The sequence below is a fragment of the Podarcis vaucheri genome (assembly GCF_965113315.1).
Source record: "Podarcis vaucheri genome assembly, chromosome: 6".
NCBI lineage: Eukaryota > Metazoa > Chordata > Lepidosauria > Squamata > Lacertidae > Podarcis > Podarcis vaucheri.
The window spans coordinates 58,945,563-58,965,160 of NC_138764.1; the positions used below are offsets into that span (position 1 = coordinate 58,945,563).

The 19,598-nt window shown below is 48.5% G+C and overlaps 1 protein-coding gene across 4 annotated transcripts in view; it reads right to left on the reverse strand.

Annotated features, from left to right (window-relative positions):
* Positions 1-19,598, reverse strand: part of CELSR2 (cadherin EGF LAG seven-pass G-type receptor 2) — a 110,925-nt gene that overhangs the window by 5,548 nt on the left and 85,779 nt on the right. For all 4 annotated transcript variants that reach the window (XM_082227054.1, XM_082227051.1, XM_082227053.1 and 1 more), the window contains exons 13-34: positions 19,376-19,517; positions 18,015-18,135; positions 15,373-15,556; positions 14,532-14,633; positions 14,072-14,166; positions 13,268-13,477; positions 11,884-12,067; positions 10,728-10,871; positions 10,283-10,460; positions 9,354-9,521; positions 9,097-9,223; positions 8,724-8,924; positions 8,358-8,532; positions 7,834-7,946; positions 6,723-6,802; positions 6,054-6,180; positions 5,328-5,450; positions 4,125-4,255; positions 3,441-3,529; positions 1,768-1,941; positions 1,282-1,506; positions 234-477 (exon numbers count right to left, since the gene is read on the reverse strand). In XM_082227054.1, the coding sequence (XP_082083180.1) occupies positions 234-477; positions 1,282-1,506; positions 1,768-1,941; positions 3,441-3,529; positions 4,125-4,255; positions 5,328-5,450; positions 6,054-6,180; positions 6,723-6,802; positions 7,834-7,946; positions 8,358-8,532; positions 8,724-8,924; positions 9,097-9,223; positions 9,354-9,521; positions 10,283-10,460; positions 10,728-10,871; positions 11,884-12,067; positions 13,268-13,477; positions 14,072-14,166; positions 14,532-14,633; positions 15,373-15,556; positions 18,015-18,135; positions 19,376-19,517 (3,337 nt within the window). The remainder of the gene's footprint in view (positions 1-233; positions 478-1,281; positions 1,507-1,767; positions 1,942-3,440; positions 3,530-4,124; positions 4,256-5,327; positions 5,451-6,053; positions 6,181-6,722; positions 6,803-7,833; positions 7,947-8,357; positions 8,533-8,723; positions 8,925-9,096; positions 9,224-9,353; positions 9,522-10,282; positions 10,461-10,727; positions 10,872-11,883; positions 12,068-13,267; positions 13,478-14,071; positions 14,167-14,531; positions 14,634-15,372; positions 15,557-18,014; positions 18,136-19,375; positions 19,518-19,598) is intronic.

Below are 19,598 nucleotides of genomic sequence, written 5' to 3' on the forward strand. Positions count from 1 at the left end.
GCAAGAACATTTAGCGAAAGCTACAAAGGATCTAAGGAGCTACAAGGCAGCAGACAAGGAGATGTTTTGAGAGAGGCACAGCCTGGGGACAGGTGAGACACAGCGGAGTCGCAGCCCGGAGGATCCGATGCACCAGGCATGGTGTGGGCGGGGGGCTCCACAGAGGCGGCAGGCTCAGGCGAGTGGGCTGTGGAGGGCATCGCCCCCCAGGGAGAAGGCTCAGCCATACTCACTCGGAGCCCGAAGAGTCCTCATCCACTGTGCCAGTCTTTATGCTCATGGTGATGGGCGTAAGGCCATTGAGCTGCTCCTGTAGCGTCTGGCGGGGGCGCGGGGGCCCTCCCCCACGGCTGCCATCGCTCCCCGAAGAGCCGTGCGATGACACCATTCCTGAGCGGCAGCTGGAGAGCTTGTTGTGGATCCGCTGGATGCTGTTCTTCTCACTGATGGGCGGCAAGCACTTCTTCTTAAGGATGCCTGAGGAGGGAACAAGGTTCTGGGGTCAAGGGAAATGTCCTCACCAGGTAGCAAGGTTGCCAATATGGAACGGGGAATTGGCCAATCTTGGCTTTCTGGAGCCGGGTATGGGCAATGGAGGGGCGGGGAATCGATGTTGCGGGAGAACATTCCCCATCATTCCTGACCATTGGCCACATCAACGGGGGCTGGTGGAAGTTGGAGTTGTAGAATCACAGAATTGAAGGGATCCCAAGGGGCATCTAGTCCAACCCCCTGCAATGCAGGAATCTCAGCCTGTGGTCCCCCATCCAATTTGAAACCAGACCAGACGCTGCTTAGCTTTGCAAATGTGCTAGCAGTTTTATTGCTGCACCATTAGCTGTCAAACAATATCTGGAGGGCCACAGGTTCCACAGTCCTGGCATGAGGGTTCAGTATGCTCAGCACTCCGGACACAGGATCCCTATTCTGCTCCACATAAAAAAGTGCTTCTGCCACCCACATTTATGATGTCAATCAAGAAAAAGTGTGTGGGCAGCTTCCAGTCACGCCAAGGGGCAAGGAGCTATGCAGTGTACTGACCACACCCTGAGCCCCACAAATCATATTCACCCCCATGAAATTTCACCAGGTAACTAACTGCTTTGAATCCTGTTTCTGGGCTGAGGCTTTAGGATGCTGAATTCTGCAACTGATACGATGAATAGGACTGGGATTCCAGGACGCAATTCTGCAAGGTACCTCAGACGGAGGGGATCCCTTCTAAGATTTCATGGGTGAGCAGGTGAGTGGGTGTTGGGGTCTCCCACAGTCAAACCTTACCTTTCTGGGGCTGCACTGTGGGGTGAGGCAGCGAGCCCAAGATGCCGTCCCTGGTCTGTGTCTCTCCATTCTCTCTGGGCATCTCCTCTGTGGGCCCCAGCCGGTCGTTCTTTCCCATGGGCTCTACGCGCAGCTTCTCTGAGCCAACATGCCCATCGCTCTCGCTAGCGGTGGTCACAAAGTCACCTGGCCAGTAAGGTTTCCCAGGGCCAGTGAGGTTGTCCACTGGGGGAAAGAGAGAAAATAAACCTAGGTTTGAACACAAGGTCTGCAAATTCTGACCCCATCCCACCAGTCCACAGGTAGGAGGGCCCAGATATCCCTGGAGCCGTCAAAAGCTGTGTTTTAAATCTGCTTCCCCCCCAATAGTTTCTATTGTTTTTATGTTGTAGAGAACCCAAAGAGCTTATGGTTAGCAGGTGGGTCAGGGTCTATATAAATGAATAAAATAAATAAATAATGATAATAAGCCGTCCCCCGCATTACCCTTTGGAGTGCTGTGTGCTGGCAGCTTCTCATTGTTGGGGCACAGCAAGTTTTCCCAGCAGGGCTCCCTAGGAAATTCTTCATCCTCCTCGCTGTCAGAGGAATGGGTGGAAGCGTACGAGCCACTCTGGTCATCCTCCAGGGAGAGGTCGCTGTCTGAGTCAGTGTCACGCTCTGTGTCCAAAGGAGGAGGGTGGTTAGAGAGAGTGTGTTCATCACTGTACCTAGGTGGAGGGGGCTTTCAGTCTAAGAACCATCCTTGTTGCATCCAGTCTTCTCCCAACTGATGCCACACACAAACACCTGGTATCCCTAACTCAAGTTGGTTTTAATCTCAAATTTGCAAGGGTCCCGATGGTGAATTGGAGCAGTCCTTACAAACCAAATCAGCTGATTTTTGACATGTGTAGAAGCAATTCTTTCGTGCATTCACTTCCCTGCAGGCTCAATTCACAGTGACCTACATTTATTACGCTTCCATCGAAGCGACATTCTGGTGACAGCATAAATGAGGAGTTTCGAGCTGTGCATGTATGTGGCATTCCTCTTGGCAATCACACAACTGCTTCAGCAAGTGCCCGTCTTAGCTCAGAATCTATTCCTCTCTCATAGTCTCTGTCAGTTTGATTGTGTGAAATGGCTCTAATAAATATCTGGATAATTTTCTAGGAACAAAAACAAATTCTAGTGGTATCTGTGTTTTGGGGGTCCAGACTACATGTAATGCAGGAGATCTGTGAATGGATCACCTGACTTTTTAATAAACTATTAAACAGGCACAAAATTTGATATCAGTAGAACTAGGAGAGGTGATTTTAACCTCTCCCTCCTATGCCACCCCTCCCCCAAGTTCTTATCAGCATCCAGGAGAAAGTGGGGGGGGGGAATCAGGGAAACAGTGTGAGCAGAAAGGGTTAAGCACCCCCTTCCACAACACTGCTATAATCATCAAAGCATGAGCTTCTTGTGCCTGTTTTAAAAGTAAAAACAGCCCCCACCATTACTTCTACAGAAACTAAACAATATTGGACATCCAAGTGATGTGGACTTGATGTAAAGGGTCTAAATGCATGCATCTTGGATCGTCCAATGTTGTTTAGTCCAGGGACCACCAAGCACTAGAAATGAAGCTCACTGTTTTGCACCTGTTTGTCTTTGATCATGTTATCATTGCTGAAATTCTGTCCATGGCAATTTGCCTTTCATTCAATTTGTTTTAGCTCAGCCCAGTATGGCGATTTATGGAAGCAACACTATTGTGTTCAGTCTTCCTGAAAATGGCATGATCACCTCTTACATAACAAATATAATTATATTCCTACATTTTTCACTATTTACAGAGTACTGTGACTATTACTGATTGTCCATCATTAAGTAGCCAACTTCCCCAGCCAGTTTTAGTTTAAAAGCCTTATAAAGCAAAACATTTAAAATCTTTGTCTATCTGTGAATGACACAGATCCTCAGCAAGATAGCCACACTGTGAAAAAAGCACTGAGACACAACAATTCCAGTCATCTCCCTCACCCTGCCTTCCCCTTCATCTTGAAAATCTCCTGTGACATTAAGAACTGTATCGCAGCAGATGCCATAGTTTTAAAGGCTATTTTTGAATACAGATTCATAGAGTTCTGCAGTTTCGCTTAGAATTTGCCCAGTTCTCTTCTCCTTACCGTTGCTCGGATCCTTAGCTTCCAGGAAAAGTGAACTGGGATCTGGAGGCCCAATGTGCACCTGGCTGTTGTTCAAGCCAGATTCCTCCCTGTAAGGATAATGCAGGAGAGATTATAGCTGCTCGGAGCTCCTAGAGTGCAGAGGGGCAAGCCTTATGCCAGGCAGGAAAGTTTTTATAAATTCTCTGTACACCATGTTCCTGTGAGTGTTGAGCATATTCACCTTGAGGGCAAGAAAGACCTGCATCATCAACATTATAAAAAAGCAAAAGGCCCTCGAGGCATGCCTTTGCTCATGTCAGTGACAAGCGGTTCAGAAAAGGAGTTCTCAAGTGGCTGTCCCTTATTCTGACTTCAGCAATCCAGAAGGAACACTATTTGCTCTGTTCTCCCCTGAGTGATCAACATCAAGAAACAGCCTCAAACTAAAATCCTTAGTACAGCAAAAAGAGAGACAGAGAGGCAAGCCTCAAAAGAGCAAGGAAGAGGCAAGCCTCAGCAGAAACTCTCCTTGAGGTCATAAGAATTCAGTTTAGTGAGTAGTTCTAGGAAGGTAACATCTCACGAACTGTTGCTCTGAAATGGCAACAGGCATACTACCTACCGCCTCTGCCCAATATTAATTCTTCCCACCCTATTTTCACATATCCATTGTGCAATGAAGGGCCCTGGAACTGGAATTACCTGAGCACAAAAGGGATGTAGCTGTGCTGACTCTTGCCGGAGCGGACAGTGCTGTGCAAGGAACCAGTGGAGTCTCCAAAGGGCGTGTGGTACAGCTGCCCATCAACATAGGTGTTGTTGCAGTTATAAGCCTGGTGAGAGAACACTGTGATCAGAGGAGAGAAAACCCTAAGAGCAGCAGAGAGGCAGGAACTGCCTCCCCTTGTATATATCTCCTTTTTTCTCAGCAAATGCATTCCAGAGCTGGGAGTCTTTTCCCCCACCTGTGCTGCCCCTATCATTAGGCAGAGTGAGGTGGCCACCGCAGGCAGCTGAAAGGCCAGCACATTGTTGCTTTTGAATAGTATGCTTGCTGCCAGGGAAGGGAAGAGGCCCATGTGAGGATTTCTGCTTCAGGTGTCAGCTCTTAAAAGGGCCAACCTTTAAAACTGTGAAGACAGGAATGAAAGGGTATAGGTGATGCCTGGTGAAAACCTCAGAAGTCTGTGGACTGGAGGTTGCATACAATTTCCAGTGGCAGTGCCGTATATCACTCACACTTCTTCTACATGGCTAGCAATAGCAGAATAAATCCGGCAAAGCAAGCAAATACCTTCACATTTGCTTAATTGCATTGATTCATGTAGGTTGCCAAATCCAGCTTCTTTTCTTGGCATAGAATTGGAATCTGATTCACTTTTTCTTTTAATAACAGAACACACAACTAGCATGGCTGCATTTGCCTGGTATGATAAACCGTGGTTTGATCATGATAGGAATAATAAGCCTAGTGCCCTCCCACCCTGGGCCTATGCATTCTGCCCTCTCCTTCTTCAGTACAGCCACAATGAGGAATGACAAAGTGTTTACTTCTGTAGTTTGTGGCTTCTTCCAAACCCATCAAACCGGCTATCTTAACTTTGGTTTGTTTAAAACAAATCAGCCACAAACCATGAACTAAGATTAGTCAAAATTTAGGGTTAGTCAATGATTAATTCAAACTGTAAATGAAAGCTTCAAATTTGCTCCTTGTGGATGTACTAGAGGAGAAGAGGGGATAAGTGTGTAAGCCTGAGGTTTGCCTAGGATTCCTCCCATCAAGCTAAACCACAGTTTATTATGATGTCCAAATGAATGCTATAGAACACTGCCTGGTCATACATACTGATTTTCACTGTTCCTTGCTTAAACGGCTACTGGGTTGCCACTTCCTCAAACACTCACCGCTGTCAAGGTAGATTTGGTGGTGAATGTGGGGTCTGTGCCATGCTTCTTGCCACAACTAGATTTGAGAGCCTTCCTCACTTCTTTGCACAAGAGGACACAGAGGATGAAGATTAAGGGCCCCTGTGGAAGAAACCAAACAGATCACAAGTCTTGACTGTCTTATCCTGGAATATCCCAGCCTGCATTCAGGCAAACATCAACAGCATCAAGGGGAAGCCCGTCACTTATTCCCACCTTCCACCCAAATGGCATCGCTGTTCTCTTCCCACCTGTTTCTTCTGACTCACAAAAGCAAAGAGTAGCACTTTCCTTCAAAAACATGCTCAAAAGCATGATATCCAAAGTTTGCACTGGATGCCACAAAATCCAGTCAGGGTTTCATTAGGCTGATATGGATGAATCAATACAGATGTAAACAATTTCTATACAGATAATTATTGCTGTTTTTCTTAAATAGCACCTCATTTATATAATTCATGTGTTAGCTTGGAGGGGGAAATGCGAAAAAATAATAATTCTACTTTAAGCAAAGCTAGAGATCAGTCCTTTGTGTGAAAGATCATATTCCAAACTAGAATCTTCCTCATGACTTAAGCACAACAGAAGTGATTTCTAGTGTGTGCGTGGAATCTAGTAATACCACTGGACCAACATGACTGATCTTGGGAGATTTCCCACCAGCTCCTCCCCACCCCCCAAGCCTCTGCCTGGTGCCCACCATACCTGGAGGCAGTTGAAGCCAGCAAAGAGGTAGTGGAAAAGGATGGCATCGCTGTTGACAGACAGCAGAGCCAGCAGCCAGGTGATGCTGATCAGCAGCAGGGAGACAAAGCCTGAGCGCAGGCCGGAGCTGCAATGAAGAAGGAGCACAGTCAGTGGGGTCTCTCCCACACAGCCCCCATGGGACTATGTCCACGGGCACATGCCATCCCTGGTCCCCAGCAACATGCTCTTCACAGGGATCCCATGTGCCAAAAGCTGTGGGGCACTCTTGGCTTTGCCATATCAGTTCTAGGCTTTATAGAGAAGGATTATGCAGTGCTCTCAAGAATACTGGAAGTATCAAGGCTGGGTTGGGTGTGACACTGGGTGGCTGTCAACAAAGGGGAAAACGACTTGGCCAGAGTTTGGCAGGAAGTGAAAGGGCACAAAGTTCTGTACGCAGAAAAGAGCAGAGGATGAGGAAGGGGGAACGGGATTTTGCAGCTGGGAGAAAGCAGTGTGGCGAAGGCAGCAGCGTACATGGCACAGCAGTGGGGGAAAAGCACATGGCAGCAGAAGCAGCAGAGATGACCAAGCAATGGAATCAAGTGGCAAGACAGTGCAGGAGACACACAGGAAGATGGTGGTGTGCCTTTATTGAGGTGGAGCAAGAGCAATGCTAAGACTCACACTGTCCCCTTCTTCTCAAAACCCTGTTGCTGAGCAGCACAAGTGGCCTTGGTGGCCAGAATGTAGAGGAAGACACTCATCTGTGAGGAGAGAGAAGGGAAAGGTTAGCTCTCTTTCCAGCCAATCCAAGGTCCTCCCTCAAACCCGGACTATTCCCATGCCATTAGAATCAGGATCAGCTCCATTTCTTTAGAATGCTCTGGGCTTCCCCGTTTTGCAAAGATTAGCTCTCTCCCTGTATGGCGGAGCTGGGGGTGGGGTGGGGGGAACCTGGAAGCCCCTGCCACAATGGGGAGGGGGGAGCTGTGATTGAGGAAGGTGCTTCTTTCCAGTTCCACTGCTGCAGGTGATGCAACGGGATGCTTTTCTTTCCCAAGCATCTCCCAGACATCTCCAATGGGGAAAGAGGATTATAAAACTAGACAGCCTCTCTACCCATGGTTGGGGCAAAACTAAGCACAGATTGGAGGATCTGGATCCCACCTTCTCCGGCTCCTCTTTTTCTCTATTTACAGGAGGGGTGGGGAACGGTATGTGGCTGGCAAGCCAGACACTGACAGCTGAGCACCGTCCACCTGTCAGTCACCTGCTGTTACAAAGCTAGACAGCAAAGGAAGTGCCCTTCCCAAACAGAGTTTGAAGCAGGTACTGCTGGTCAGCTGATTGGAGGTGCCTGCAAAACTTAGCTTTGGGCAGGGATCAGCTCCAGTGTGGAACTCAGCTGGGAGCCCCTGAGTGGAACCAATCCCAGTGGGGGCTTGCATTCAATTCCACATTTACAAAGCACCAAATGCAAGCTGGTCAAGGAGCAGCCAGGAACACACTCAAAACCATTCCTGTGCAGCCAGGTCTATAACTGCCCCCACATTTGACGCCACATCTGACATCAGGTGTGGGGCATTGGGTGGGAGAGGCTTGGGAAAAGTGGGCCAATTTACAACCCTCCCTAATTAGCCAAGTTAGGGTCCACAGGTTCTGCAACGGTGATTTAGTGCTTTTCCCAGAGCATCAACATGGTCCTATACTTGCCCCCATAAGGTCAGGCAACTTCTCTTTGATGGTATATTTACATTTGCTTTTCCCTCCACCAGCCCCTTGTATCTCTACTCACCGCAACAGCAAAAACAATGGGTCCAGCGAAGCTCCAAATCAGTGTATCATAGATGGAGAGCCAGCAGAAGTCTGGGTTCCCATAGCCTTCAGGGTCCAGGCCCACAGCAAGTCCTAAGCAAGGATGACATGCAGAACCACCAGAAGAGTAAGAGGAAGCATTTAATCACAGTCAGATAATAATAATAATAATAAATTTTATTTATATCCCGCCCTCCCCAGCCGAAGCCGGGCTCAGGGCGGCTAACAACAATCAAATAATCAGTCAAATAAGTAGCTCACGGCCAAAATAGCAGGAACTAGAACTGAAATGCACCAATACAGCTAGGCCTGCAGCCAGTCCATCTCAGCCAGGCTTCTCTGGCTATGGTCTGGCCTCAGGTGCTCACCGCAGAGCAGGCAGGGCAGAGCCACTTGCCCCCACCTCCTGCTTTCCAAACTAAGGCTTCACAAAGGGATGCTGAGGCCTCGGAGTGGTCAGGATGGCCCTGAGCTGGGAGATGTTGTGTCTGGTTTGGGCCCCACCTGTGATGAACGCTGGCACGCCCCATCCGACCATGTAGTAGAAGCGCATGGGGCCGTAGTTGATATCGCGCACCTCGCTCAGCATGCGGTAGATGTGCAGCGCTTCCAGCAGCGCCCAGGCAAAGGTGCACATGTACAAGAAGTGCAGCAGGATGGCAATGACTGTGCAGGCAAACTGGCAAGGAACGAGAGAAGGGGAAGCGGTTAGGAGACGCCAGGTTGGCACCAGCAGCCATTAAAAGTGGGCTCCCCACCCATGACGGAGATCACACCTATGGCAGTGGCCGGAATCATGGCTCTGGCCTATTGAGCTGAGCTTCTTCTTGCCCCCCCAGCTTCCCACCCCGCCCCACCCCAGGAGCTCACTGGCAGGTCAGCCTGATTGATGCCCAGCAGGAAGATGAGCTCAGAGAGGAACAGGGCCACCACAAGGTTCTTGCGAATGCTTTGCTGGTTGGATCGCAGGGACCGCAGGCCAGCCAGGAAGAGGAACGTGAGCAAGAGGCTGCCCAACGTCACAGCAATGGAGGCATAGGTTATGGTCTTCAGGGGCAGGATCTCACCATTCTGGGGGGAAGAGAGAGAGGGAGGGAGTATCAATGGACACATGAGAAAGATGATTTAGCAATGAGATCATGTTCTACCACCCTTGTGAGGCAGGAGCCTTATCCCCATCACAATCCCACCCCTCTCCCTTCAGGTCATCTCCTGGAGATGAGCCCATGGTGGTCTCTCTCACCTCTCTGCGAGAAATGTCCATCAGCACAGCAAAGCTGGTCATGTGGTTACACTGGCAGCTGACATGGGTCTCGTTCCTGAAGACAACCTCACAGCCTTTGGCTGACCAGCCACCAGTCCCACTGACCCTGGGAAAACAGCAAAGTCAGGGTCAAGCCGCCAGCCTTAGGGTGTCACTGAGTGCCTCTCCCTCAACCCCCACCCCCAGCCCGACATCCTTCATCACCCAGGCCTTGTTGTCTGGGCAGTGGGACTCACAGAATGGAGTGGTTCCAGAAGACGCAGATAGGTTTGGTCCGCTCCTCAGTTTCCAGCAGCCGGAACTGCACCGTGATGGGCTTCTCAAGCGCCCGCTGCATCAGGGCATCGTTGTCATGGATGCTGATGCTTACCACTGGGGTGTTGATGATGGGCCGCTTGGGGACTCTGTGAGGACACATGGCACACATTGAACCACATCCCCGTTTCCTACATGGGCCTGTGAAGTGGCACATCACGCTGCTTCCTGACAACTGTTAGCACCACACAGTAATACAAAATAACAACAAAAACAATGTGAGAGCCCTGCTCCCTATTTAAACCATGGGGCACTGGAAATCATCTGCTTGGTCAGAGGTGTGAGACCTTTGTCAGACTGAGGGTTGCATTCTCACCCAGACAACCTTCTGGGGGCCAGAGAGAGAGAAAAATCACAGAAATCCATCTACCCTCCATCCATGCAAGTAAGAGGCATTATCAGAGTTCAGTGACACATTCCAGTCAGGCAAAAAAACTCAGAGAGAGTGTGATGCAGGGCCAGCGAGGGCGTCTGGCCTAGCAAGAGTGGGCATGGCTGAGGAGAAGGTGTGCCCTGAAGAGAGTCCCAAGGGCACAAGAGAGAGGCATGGAGGGCCACATTCAACCCCTGGGACTGAGGTTTCCCACCTTCGTGCTTAGTTGGCAGGTGGCCAGGAAGCCATATAGAAGCTGATGATGCTTTAACAACAGAGAATGGAGCCCAAATCCTCCAGTATATGGGGGGGGGGAGAATGACATGAACGGACCCCTTTGCAATGGATTTTTGAGGTCTCTGAACTGACCTCCCCTAAGTATGGGCATTGTGTATAATCTCCAGTATCTGAGGAGTCCCTACACCCTCCACTTCTGAGTATGTGTGTATATTTGGGGTGGGGGCAGGTATATGTTACCTCAGGCTCCGTTTATCTGTGTCATACTGCTCTGGAAGCAGACCAGCCAGTGTGCGATAGATGATCACACTGGCAATGGCCTGTCCCTCGTTCAGATCTGGGTGCCTTTTCTGTCTTGTCATCAGGGCAGGTTCTTCTTCCTCACCAGGGAGATGCTTGGCATTGGCCATAGAAGGTTCTGGAAAGTGAGCATGAGACATTGAGTGAGATATTACTTTGCCTCAGAAGCAGGCCAAGTCAGGCTGGATCCTCTATATTTTATTTCCAGAATTTATAGACTGCTTTTCTGCACAAAATCACCCAAAGCAGAGCTCTAGTTATCTTCAGGGGAATCTTCCATGGACTTACTGGACTCACCGCTGCCTGTCGAAAAGGGATGTCCTGTTAAAGAAAGCCCTACAAATGGCCCACTGTCCCCAACCCTTTCTAGAAAGCCAAGACTTACGTTTGCTCTCTGGAGCTTTGAAGACACTTTCAGGCAGGATGACGGTAGTCTCTAGGTCTGCAGGCTTCTCACCTCGGAGTGCCTCATAGTGAGGCAACTTGGCACCAGCAAAGTTCATTTTCTCCAGCCTCACCACAGAAATAACTGGCCAAAAAATAAATAAATGCAAAAGCTTCTTATCATTAGGCAAGCCAGCTGAATGTCAATTTGCAGCTTGGTCTGGAGGTGCAACCCTAAATTGATGGCTACTGACCTATTACTCCCAACATTTCCCATGAGCCCCAACAAATTTTCCCATGAGTACCGACTCTAGACTTTGGGCCAAAAAAATCATAAGATTTCAAACCACAAGACAAGAAGTAAAGCACATAATCAGAGTGTCTGTTCATAGTAACAGTGGCTAACAACAGGGCTCTCTCTGAAACCACCTCACATGTTAAATGAATGTATAAGGGAGCTAGGAGGCCAAGCTGTGTATAGCTGGCAGCTGGAACAGGTGGAGATTAGAGCTGTTATAGTTACGTTGTTTTACTTACTGTGACCTCATTTTGAATTAATGTTTACAAAAACCTGTTTGGCTCAAAGTCTGTTGCATATTTGCATTGTTGTTAGGGTCACAATATTTAGTTGATTCACTGATTAGGTGAATTGATTAAAAAAAACAAAAAAGGTATCCTTGATTCACCAGGAAACATTTTAAAAATAATAATAATGATTGGCTTTTTCAATAGAAGAATGCACAGAAATGGTGACAAGCAAGTATCTTCTTACAAGAGAGATGGGGAGCTTGTGGCCTTTCTGCTGGTGATGGACAGCAACAACTCATCCGCCCCAAACAGCATGCCCAATGGTTAGGGATGGTGGGAGTTGTTGGTCGATGGCACAGGTGCCACATCTCTGTCTTAAAGTAAGCATTCCCTCTCTCACACAGAGGGAAATGCCTCTTCTAAAAGTCTGCCTGCCACATGCAAACATCATCACAAGTACTGTACAATTATTTCTCCTTCAGTAGCACTTCCTTATTCGCCTGCAAATGTATACATACTTAACTGATGGCCTCATCAACTGAAATGCATACAATTAGTCGATTCGCAAAGATTCCTTTCATTGGGAAACAGCCATTGGGAAACAGCCCTAATGGCTATTATGCTCTCACCGATGTTGGGTGTGATTATGGTGAAGGGGTTCAGGTACGTCTTGCGCATGTTCTGGGCCAGAGTGCTGGCGTAATCTTCAAAATTCTTGAGCAGCTGTGCCGTGCCACCCTCTGACTGCTGGATCAGCTCCCAGTGGCGCTTGTTGCCATTGTCCAGCAGGGTGCTGCCCACCTTGAGCAGGTTCTGCAGGGCCAAAGGAAAGCACAATGAGAGCTGCAAAAGTGGTGTGTAGTTCATTCAGTTGACAGAACGGAGGATTGACTGCGGCCAAGCAGCTGCAAGAGCACCATCACAGGTCAGCTTGCCCATTCCTGGGATTCCCATGCCAAGGGACAAGCAGCTGTCTTGGTGCTCACAATGTTTGTGGCCTTTGAGAGCCCAGTGGAACCAAGAAAGTGATCTTCACCTGCAGTGGCAGCTGATGCCCACTGGGACTGGTAGGGCATAAAACAGGGAAGTCAACACTCAGTGAAGCCAGAAGCTAATGACAGACAGAGCCAATGGCAAGCAGAGTCAAATGGTTCCAGCTTTGTCCTCATCCTTTACCCTGCTGAGTTCTACAAAGGCAACACAAAGACCGAGGAGGACGGCCAGTGTCATCCCATGGACTGGTAAAAAATAAGAAGGCAAGTAGGTAGGTGGGTGCTGGTGAGGGCAAATTGAGTTTGGTGGAACGGTACCTCAGTTGCCCTAAAGCATCAGCCTCCCCTGCTCACCTGAGGATTTGGCTTTGCAACTGGATCTGCTTGGGATTGCCCCATACTGTACCCCTTGCCAGCTGAGATCCAGGCCAGTGTAATTCTCGGTCTTGATTATGACATATGAAAGCCATGGGGCCATGGGTAAGAAAGAGCAGGTTGCTCTAAACTCAAATGATGCAAAGAGTCACATTCCATCCAAGCTGAACTGACCTTCTCCAGCATTTCCCAAGTGCAACACTGAGCAACTTGGTTCTCCCAAAGGTGCAACAGGATGCTCGTCATCTGCTGACCTGCTTGCATTGGGAGCCCCTTCTCAAGAAGAGCCTGCTGGATCAGGCCCATGGGCCATCTAGTCCAGCATCCTATTCACTCACAGTGGCCACCCAGAGGCCTGTGGGAAGCCTGCGAGCAGGACATGAGCACAAGAGCACTTTCCCCTCCTGCAGATTGCGGAAAGTGGTACTTAGAAGCATCACTGACTCCAGCCATGAAGGCAGAGCACAGCCATCCTGCCTAGATGCCCTTGATAGACCAGGCAGGCACCATCGCAGCAGCTTTCTGACACTGCAGCAACTACAACAAAACCTATTCCGTGTTTTCCCTGTCCTTTCCGATCTTGTGTGTCCCTTTGCTGTGACTTTCACAGTTATAGCCTAGTGGGAACTTGAGCCTCTGGGCTTACCTCTGTGAAGTGCACGTCCTGTGTTGCAGCCAAGCCAAAGCCTTCTTGGGTGCTTTCATGCTTCAGGAGCTGAGCTGAGAGTTGATAGGCCACCTTGATGTCACTGCCAAAGAAGCTGGCCGTGTTCTGCGTGGCGTTGCGAAGCTGGAGAGCCACCCGCTGAGACTGCTCTGTGTCCAAGATGGACTCGTTCCGCCACAACCTCTCGGCCTACTCAGCAAGGAAGAGAAAGGCACTCAGAAACCGGATCACAGACCAAATGCAGTCCCCAGGCTACTTCAATCTCAGCTCCTAACTGCAAGAGATAGTGAGAACCATAACCCTGCAGGGAGGGTTGGGCTGGGCTGACACTGCGTCACTCCAAGCACTGAATGAAGTGCTTGTCACACCATTCAGCATCCCAGTAACCTGTGCTTTCAAGATTTTAGCTCTTTTGGCTGTAAGATAAGCATGGAAATTAGAGGGTGATGCAGGGCGAAACCTCCAAAGCTAGAAGGGGCTTGCTGTGGTCAGGAGGTGGCGCATCAGTGCTCTATATAGGTCCTAATCCTTCACAAAATCGAAAAGAAGTAGAATCAGTTATGCCAAAGATGTAAGCATATACCCATTGTAAATTTTGCCATAGCTTTTCGCAATGTGGAAAAACATGTTACAGTGGGTTACCTTACTTAATTTGCTCAGGCCTCAGATATGGGTTAGCTTGGTACAGGTTAGAGAGTGGGTGGGTGCATTTGCCTGCAGAGCATATGCAATTCTGGTGGTTGCGAGAGCAAAGAAAATGTAGAGTGAGGAAAGAGCACTTACAAAACCCTTGAGAGCTGCAAAAGTCAGCGAGGTGCAGTTGAAGAGGTTGGGTGCCAGCCAGCCCTTGTGTTCATCGCAGTGGCGCACAGCAGTGCCTATGGGGCAGCAGGAGGGAAGGGTGAGTTGTGCGCATCCGACACAGAGGACTCTGGCCCACATGTCACAATACATTTGTTTGCATCTAAGGGGCCATCGGACTCTTTGTTGTTGCTTTGTTACTATAGATGAACGCAGCTACACCTCTGAAATTTGCAAACACTCCTTTGTATCTAAGCAGACAGGCTGGTTCTTTCTTTCTTTATTTTTTTAAGCTAAGCATGTGGCACACAGGGAACCCTTGACCAGAAGCAACACAGACCTCCTTGGTGCTGAAGGGTGCTTGGTTCATGCAAGGCTTATGCGGAACTCAAACTGCCCACCCCACATCCACACAATATACGTATCAAAGGTGCTTCATTACCGACAGATCCTCTGGGGCAAGGTGCAGCTGCAGGCAAGCCAAAGCGGGTGCGTGGCCACCAAATGTTTGCTTCGATGGCACGTGGGCAGCTATCATAATTCACTGCAAAGGGGGAAAGCGATAATTTGTGAGCAGGGTTTTCCTTTCCATGCAAACTCACTGTGGCTCTTCAATGAAGCATGTAGGAGATAGTCTGGACGTCATACTCTTGCAAATGTTTGGTGCGCTCATATGTTTGGGGCAGAGAAGCATGAGCAACGAGGAATCCTGGGTCATCAAGGAAATAACAACCCACTTCTGAGATAATTGATTGTGCTGTGATTCCTTACTGTATTAATGAATTGTCATGTTTAGAGCTAATTGTTTGTTTGTATTGATTCTGAGTGCATCAAGAGAAGATTAGGACAGAATGTGATGATGATGATGATGAAAACTGGAGGCAATGAAAAATGACAATGACCTTGTAGAACTAGAGCTGAATCCATCTCCTCACTTCATCCAGGCAGCCCTTAGCCGAAGGGGTGGCTAACCTGTAGCCCTCCAGGTATTCTTGGATTGCAACTTCCACCATTGCTGACCACTGGCAGTGCTGCCTGGGGCTGAGGGAAGCCGGAGTCCAACAACATTTAGGAGTGGATGATCACAGGTTCCCCCTCATTGCCCCAATCACTCAATGAGCACCAGCCAGGGAACACCTTTCACGGAAGGCAGACTGGTCAGTAACATCACTTATCCAGTCCCACAACATGGCCAGAGATTTGACTTAGCAACCTCTTCCCTGCTTCAGCTCAGCAACGGAATTCCGCTCTACTCAGCCCATGCCCAAGGAGTTACTGCTGACCTTCACAGCCATTGGTGGAGACTTCTGCAAAGGGGTTGTCGCAGCGGTCACATCGGCGCCCAATCACGCCCGGTTTGCAGGAGCACTGCCCAGTCTCAGCGTCACAAGTGCGAGAGAGAGAGCCTGTGGCGTAGCATTCACAGAGCAAGCACATGCCACTGTCCCCTGGTCGATAGTGGTTCTCCTACGGAACAACAGGAAGGCATGTAAGTCCCAAGGAGCAGGGTGGAAGATTCTCTGTAGCTCAAGAGCAGTCTACAAATCTCCTGGCTAACCCAGCACCTAATCCCTCTCCCAAAACCTCTTTAAGGTCAACAGCAGTTTATTTTATTTTATTTAGCAGATTTATAAACCACTGGATCAAAGAGCTCTCTAAGCAGTGTGCAAATAAAACTGCAGACAGAATACAGCTAAAATCTACAAACCAATTTAAAAGCAAATGAAGATAAACCCAATAAAACTTTAAAAACAAAGGTAACCACTTCTTCTTTTTTGAAAACATATAAGCTGAAGTTAATTATCCTCCAAGTACTTCCTGCAATAAATATTGCTTCCCATTAAAACACAGTTCACTAACACAATTCACATACACTCACCAAGGACGGAAATTCCCAAGGTACTGTTATGATTACTACCAGTCAGCACTTTTGGGGGGTGTAGGGGGATGCATACCCCTAAACGTTTTGTGAATCTTTGTACTTTTGTCCAATTACTGTATTTATTTTCCCCGATTTGAACTATAAAATGGTGGTTTTCTTGAGTCAAATTGAGAGTAGCCCTAAACATTTTTTTTAATAAAAAAAGCACTGCTACCAGTCATTTCTAATCTAACTCACCCTCCTAACAATTCTGTGAGCTATGTTAGGCTGACAGGGAGAGAGAGAGGAGGGGGGGGAGTGGTTTACCTAGGACCACAGAATGAGCTTCTTGAAGCAGGAACCAGCGCCTGTGCCCAGTCTCTTAATTTAGTGGTTTTCATACCACATTCAAGGGAACTGCAGAGTAGCTTGGAAGATTATCAGGATTTCTCAATTAGAATTGCCAGTCGTGCTGGACAAAGCATGTTCTCCCTAAATGAGAGCATGTGTTGCGGTTGGGGAATACAAGCCACCCTGGTGTGATTGGGCAAGTTGGATAACCCAGGCCTTAAGTGGTTAACTGGGTTACTGGGGAGTTTTGTATGTTGCCAATTCGGAGGAGGGGTTTGGAGCCTTTAAATACAGGTCGCCATTGCTGGGCATCCTCTTGGCCTTTTTGCACTGGATCACCCGCCCACCCTCCCTAAAAAGGGGGGGGGGTTTGATCGCTTGACCTTGCTATGCCTGTCACGGGGTCGTCCGCCTTGGTGCGGGGGCCTGGTAGGAATTTTGCCACTTGGCTGATTGGCTGTGCCATTTGGTTTTTGCCTACTGCGTAGCAAATCGTCACAACTTGTAAGGTTGCCGGTTAGGCATTGGTTAAAATTGGTTGGTGGAGGGGTAAGTGCCTACCCCTCCAATGGTGGTGCGGAAATGGGAATTCCGTTAAAGGAATCCAGGGGCTTGCCATTCTTTTCGTCCTTGTCCCTGGAATCGGACTTGGGCTGTGCAAGCCCCACCGGAACATGAGGGTGAGAAGTGAGGGACTGAGGCCCAGCTTCATCTTCTCCCCAATACTTGTTTCCCACGCTGGCTTCCGCTGGAATCCGGAAGTCAGCCCTGTCCCTGGGCATGGACAGATAGTCATAACCAATGCCTAAGCAACCACTCACATTTTTTGTATTCAATAAAGTTGTGGCCAAAATTAATGCCAAAAACCTTAAACAAAAATTGATGTGTGATGTGTGAGTTTTTTGGTGGGGGTGGCATGTGGGACTCAACACGCAATGATCCATGCAAGACAACTGGGTCACCACAACTGCTCATCCCCTTCAGCAGAGATGGGGAACCTGTGGTCTCCATATGTTGTTGAAATCTAACTTCCATCAGCTCCAGCCAGTATGGCCAATGGTGAAGGGAGTTGTAGTTCAACAACACCTGGAGAGCCATAGCTTCCTCATCCCCTCTGTCCTACAGTGTGCAATTGAAGGGGGAAGTTGGGTGTCTTCTAAGTCAAACTCTCTCAGTTCAGGAATGCTAATACCTGAGGCCCAATAAACATTGCCTGAAGCCCACATACTGTGTGCCAGAATCTTGTGCAATATGCTGGAGTTCCTCAGCAGACAAGTTTAGTTGGAAAGATTTCTGAAGGAAGAATATTGAAAAGCCACTCTCCTAACTAAATACAGTGGTGCCCCGCAAGACGAATGCCTCGCAAGACGAAAAACTCGCTAGACGAAAGGGTTTTCCGTTTTTGCGTTGCTTCGCTAGATGAATTTCCCTATGGCCTTGCTTCGCAAGACGAAAACGTCTTGCGCTTTTTTAAAAAAGCCGCTTGAAGAGGCGCAGTTGCGACGGACCATGCTTCGCAAGACGAAAAACATCGCAAGACGAAAAGACTCGCGGAACGAATTCTTTTCATCTTGCGAGGCACCACTGTAGTCATTTTCTGCCCATGGGTGGAACAACTGCCCTGCCAACAGCTAAGATCCCTCTTCAGTCCTCCTTAAACCCCTGCTTGCAGCTCTAACCCCAACCGGGACCATCAAATAAAGCAAGGCCCACCTTGCAGCGACACTCTCCGTTGGTTTTGTTGCAGTCAGGGTCAAATCCTTTGCCGACATCACAATTGCAGGGTCCGCATATAGGGTGCCCCCACCACCCCCGTGGGCAGGGCTGAGCATGCCTGTCACAGAGAGAGCACAGGGCCTGTTATAATCACACAACAAAAATAAGAACAAGTCCAGGCAGCACCACCATATATGTGGGGGAGAACAGATGAGAGAGAGAGAGAGAGAGAGAGAGAGAGAGAGAGAGAGAGAGATGCCAACGACAAAAAAGAATATGCGTCCAATACTGAAAAGCCTACTTTGAGAAAAGTCTTGGAAACTAATTGTGCTTTGAGGCACAGACTTCAGGGGGTTGCGATGAGTGTTGTTCCCTCTTTCAGGCACCATTCTTTAAATCTTCTGCTCTCATGTGGATGACGACGGTTGTGCTTTTCAAGCCGTTGATGAACAGTTTATGGCTCAACATATGTAGGATTTCAACATATTTGCTTATATAGAGTCTTTTGTTGTTGCATCATACTATGCAAAGCAACTTTCCTGTCTTGCATAGACACACAAATCGCACTCTCAGCTATGCGTACCTTCTGCACTCACCACCTAAACGCATGGCAAAACGGTCTCCTGCTTTCATACCCACAAAGCCCTTACTGCATTGACTACCTTCCCAGACTGAGAACATAAAAGCAAACATACACAATAACAGTGGGTGCACTCTCTACCGGTAGCAGCACCAATGGAAATAGCTAAATGTTGGAAATTAGGTGTGGGGCCGACACTTGACTCCTGGTATATGTGTGCATGGACTATTGGGTTAGTGGAAAAAATTGATGTGTCAACTTCATGGTGCCAAAGGGAAACTGGACCCATTATTGTTCTTTGTAACCTGGCAACCTTTTATTTTGTACATACATAAGGACAACCAAACTTGAAGACCACTGCAATCACAATCTTTGGAGAGACTTCATGAGAGTGAAATCATTGATTCGTTATGCTTTATGTCTTTTCCCTGTCGATGGAACAACCATCTACTTGCATTTTGTTAAATGCGTTTGTTGATTTCTCAAAAATTCAACAAAAACAGTTCTTTTAAAAAGACTCTCCATTGGGTTGATCTTTCAGAGAAACCCGTTGGCACAGACTAATTTAGAAATATGCCCCCTCCCACTACAACTGCTTATTCACAACACTTTCAGGTACGGAGACATACATCAATATCCTCCCCCCCACACCTGCAGCTCTTCAAGGATCCATTTCTACATGCACGCTGGGAGTAGTACACACCTATCAGAACAATCGCACACTCACCCACGCACACCCATCAGATGCCCTTTCACAGAGCAGCAGGAGGCAACTCACTTGTTCTCGCAGTATGGCCCAAAGTAGTTGTCCAGACATTCGCAGGTGTAGCCATGGGAGGAGCTGGGCTTGCGGGCGCACACGGCTTGATGCTCACAAGGGTTGAGTGAGCAGACATTGGCACAGCTGTCACCGTAGTAGCCTGAAGCAGCAAGGGGAAAACCTTGAGCCCTATGTCATACCCACCAGTGTAACTCTGGCCAGAAACTGCAGCGTAAGGGTG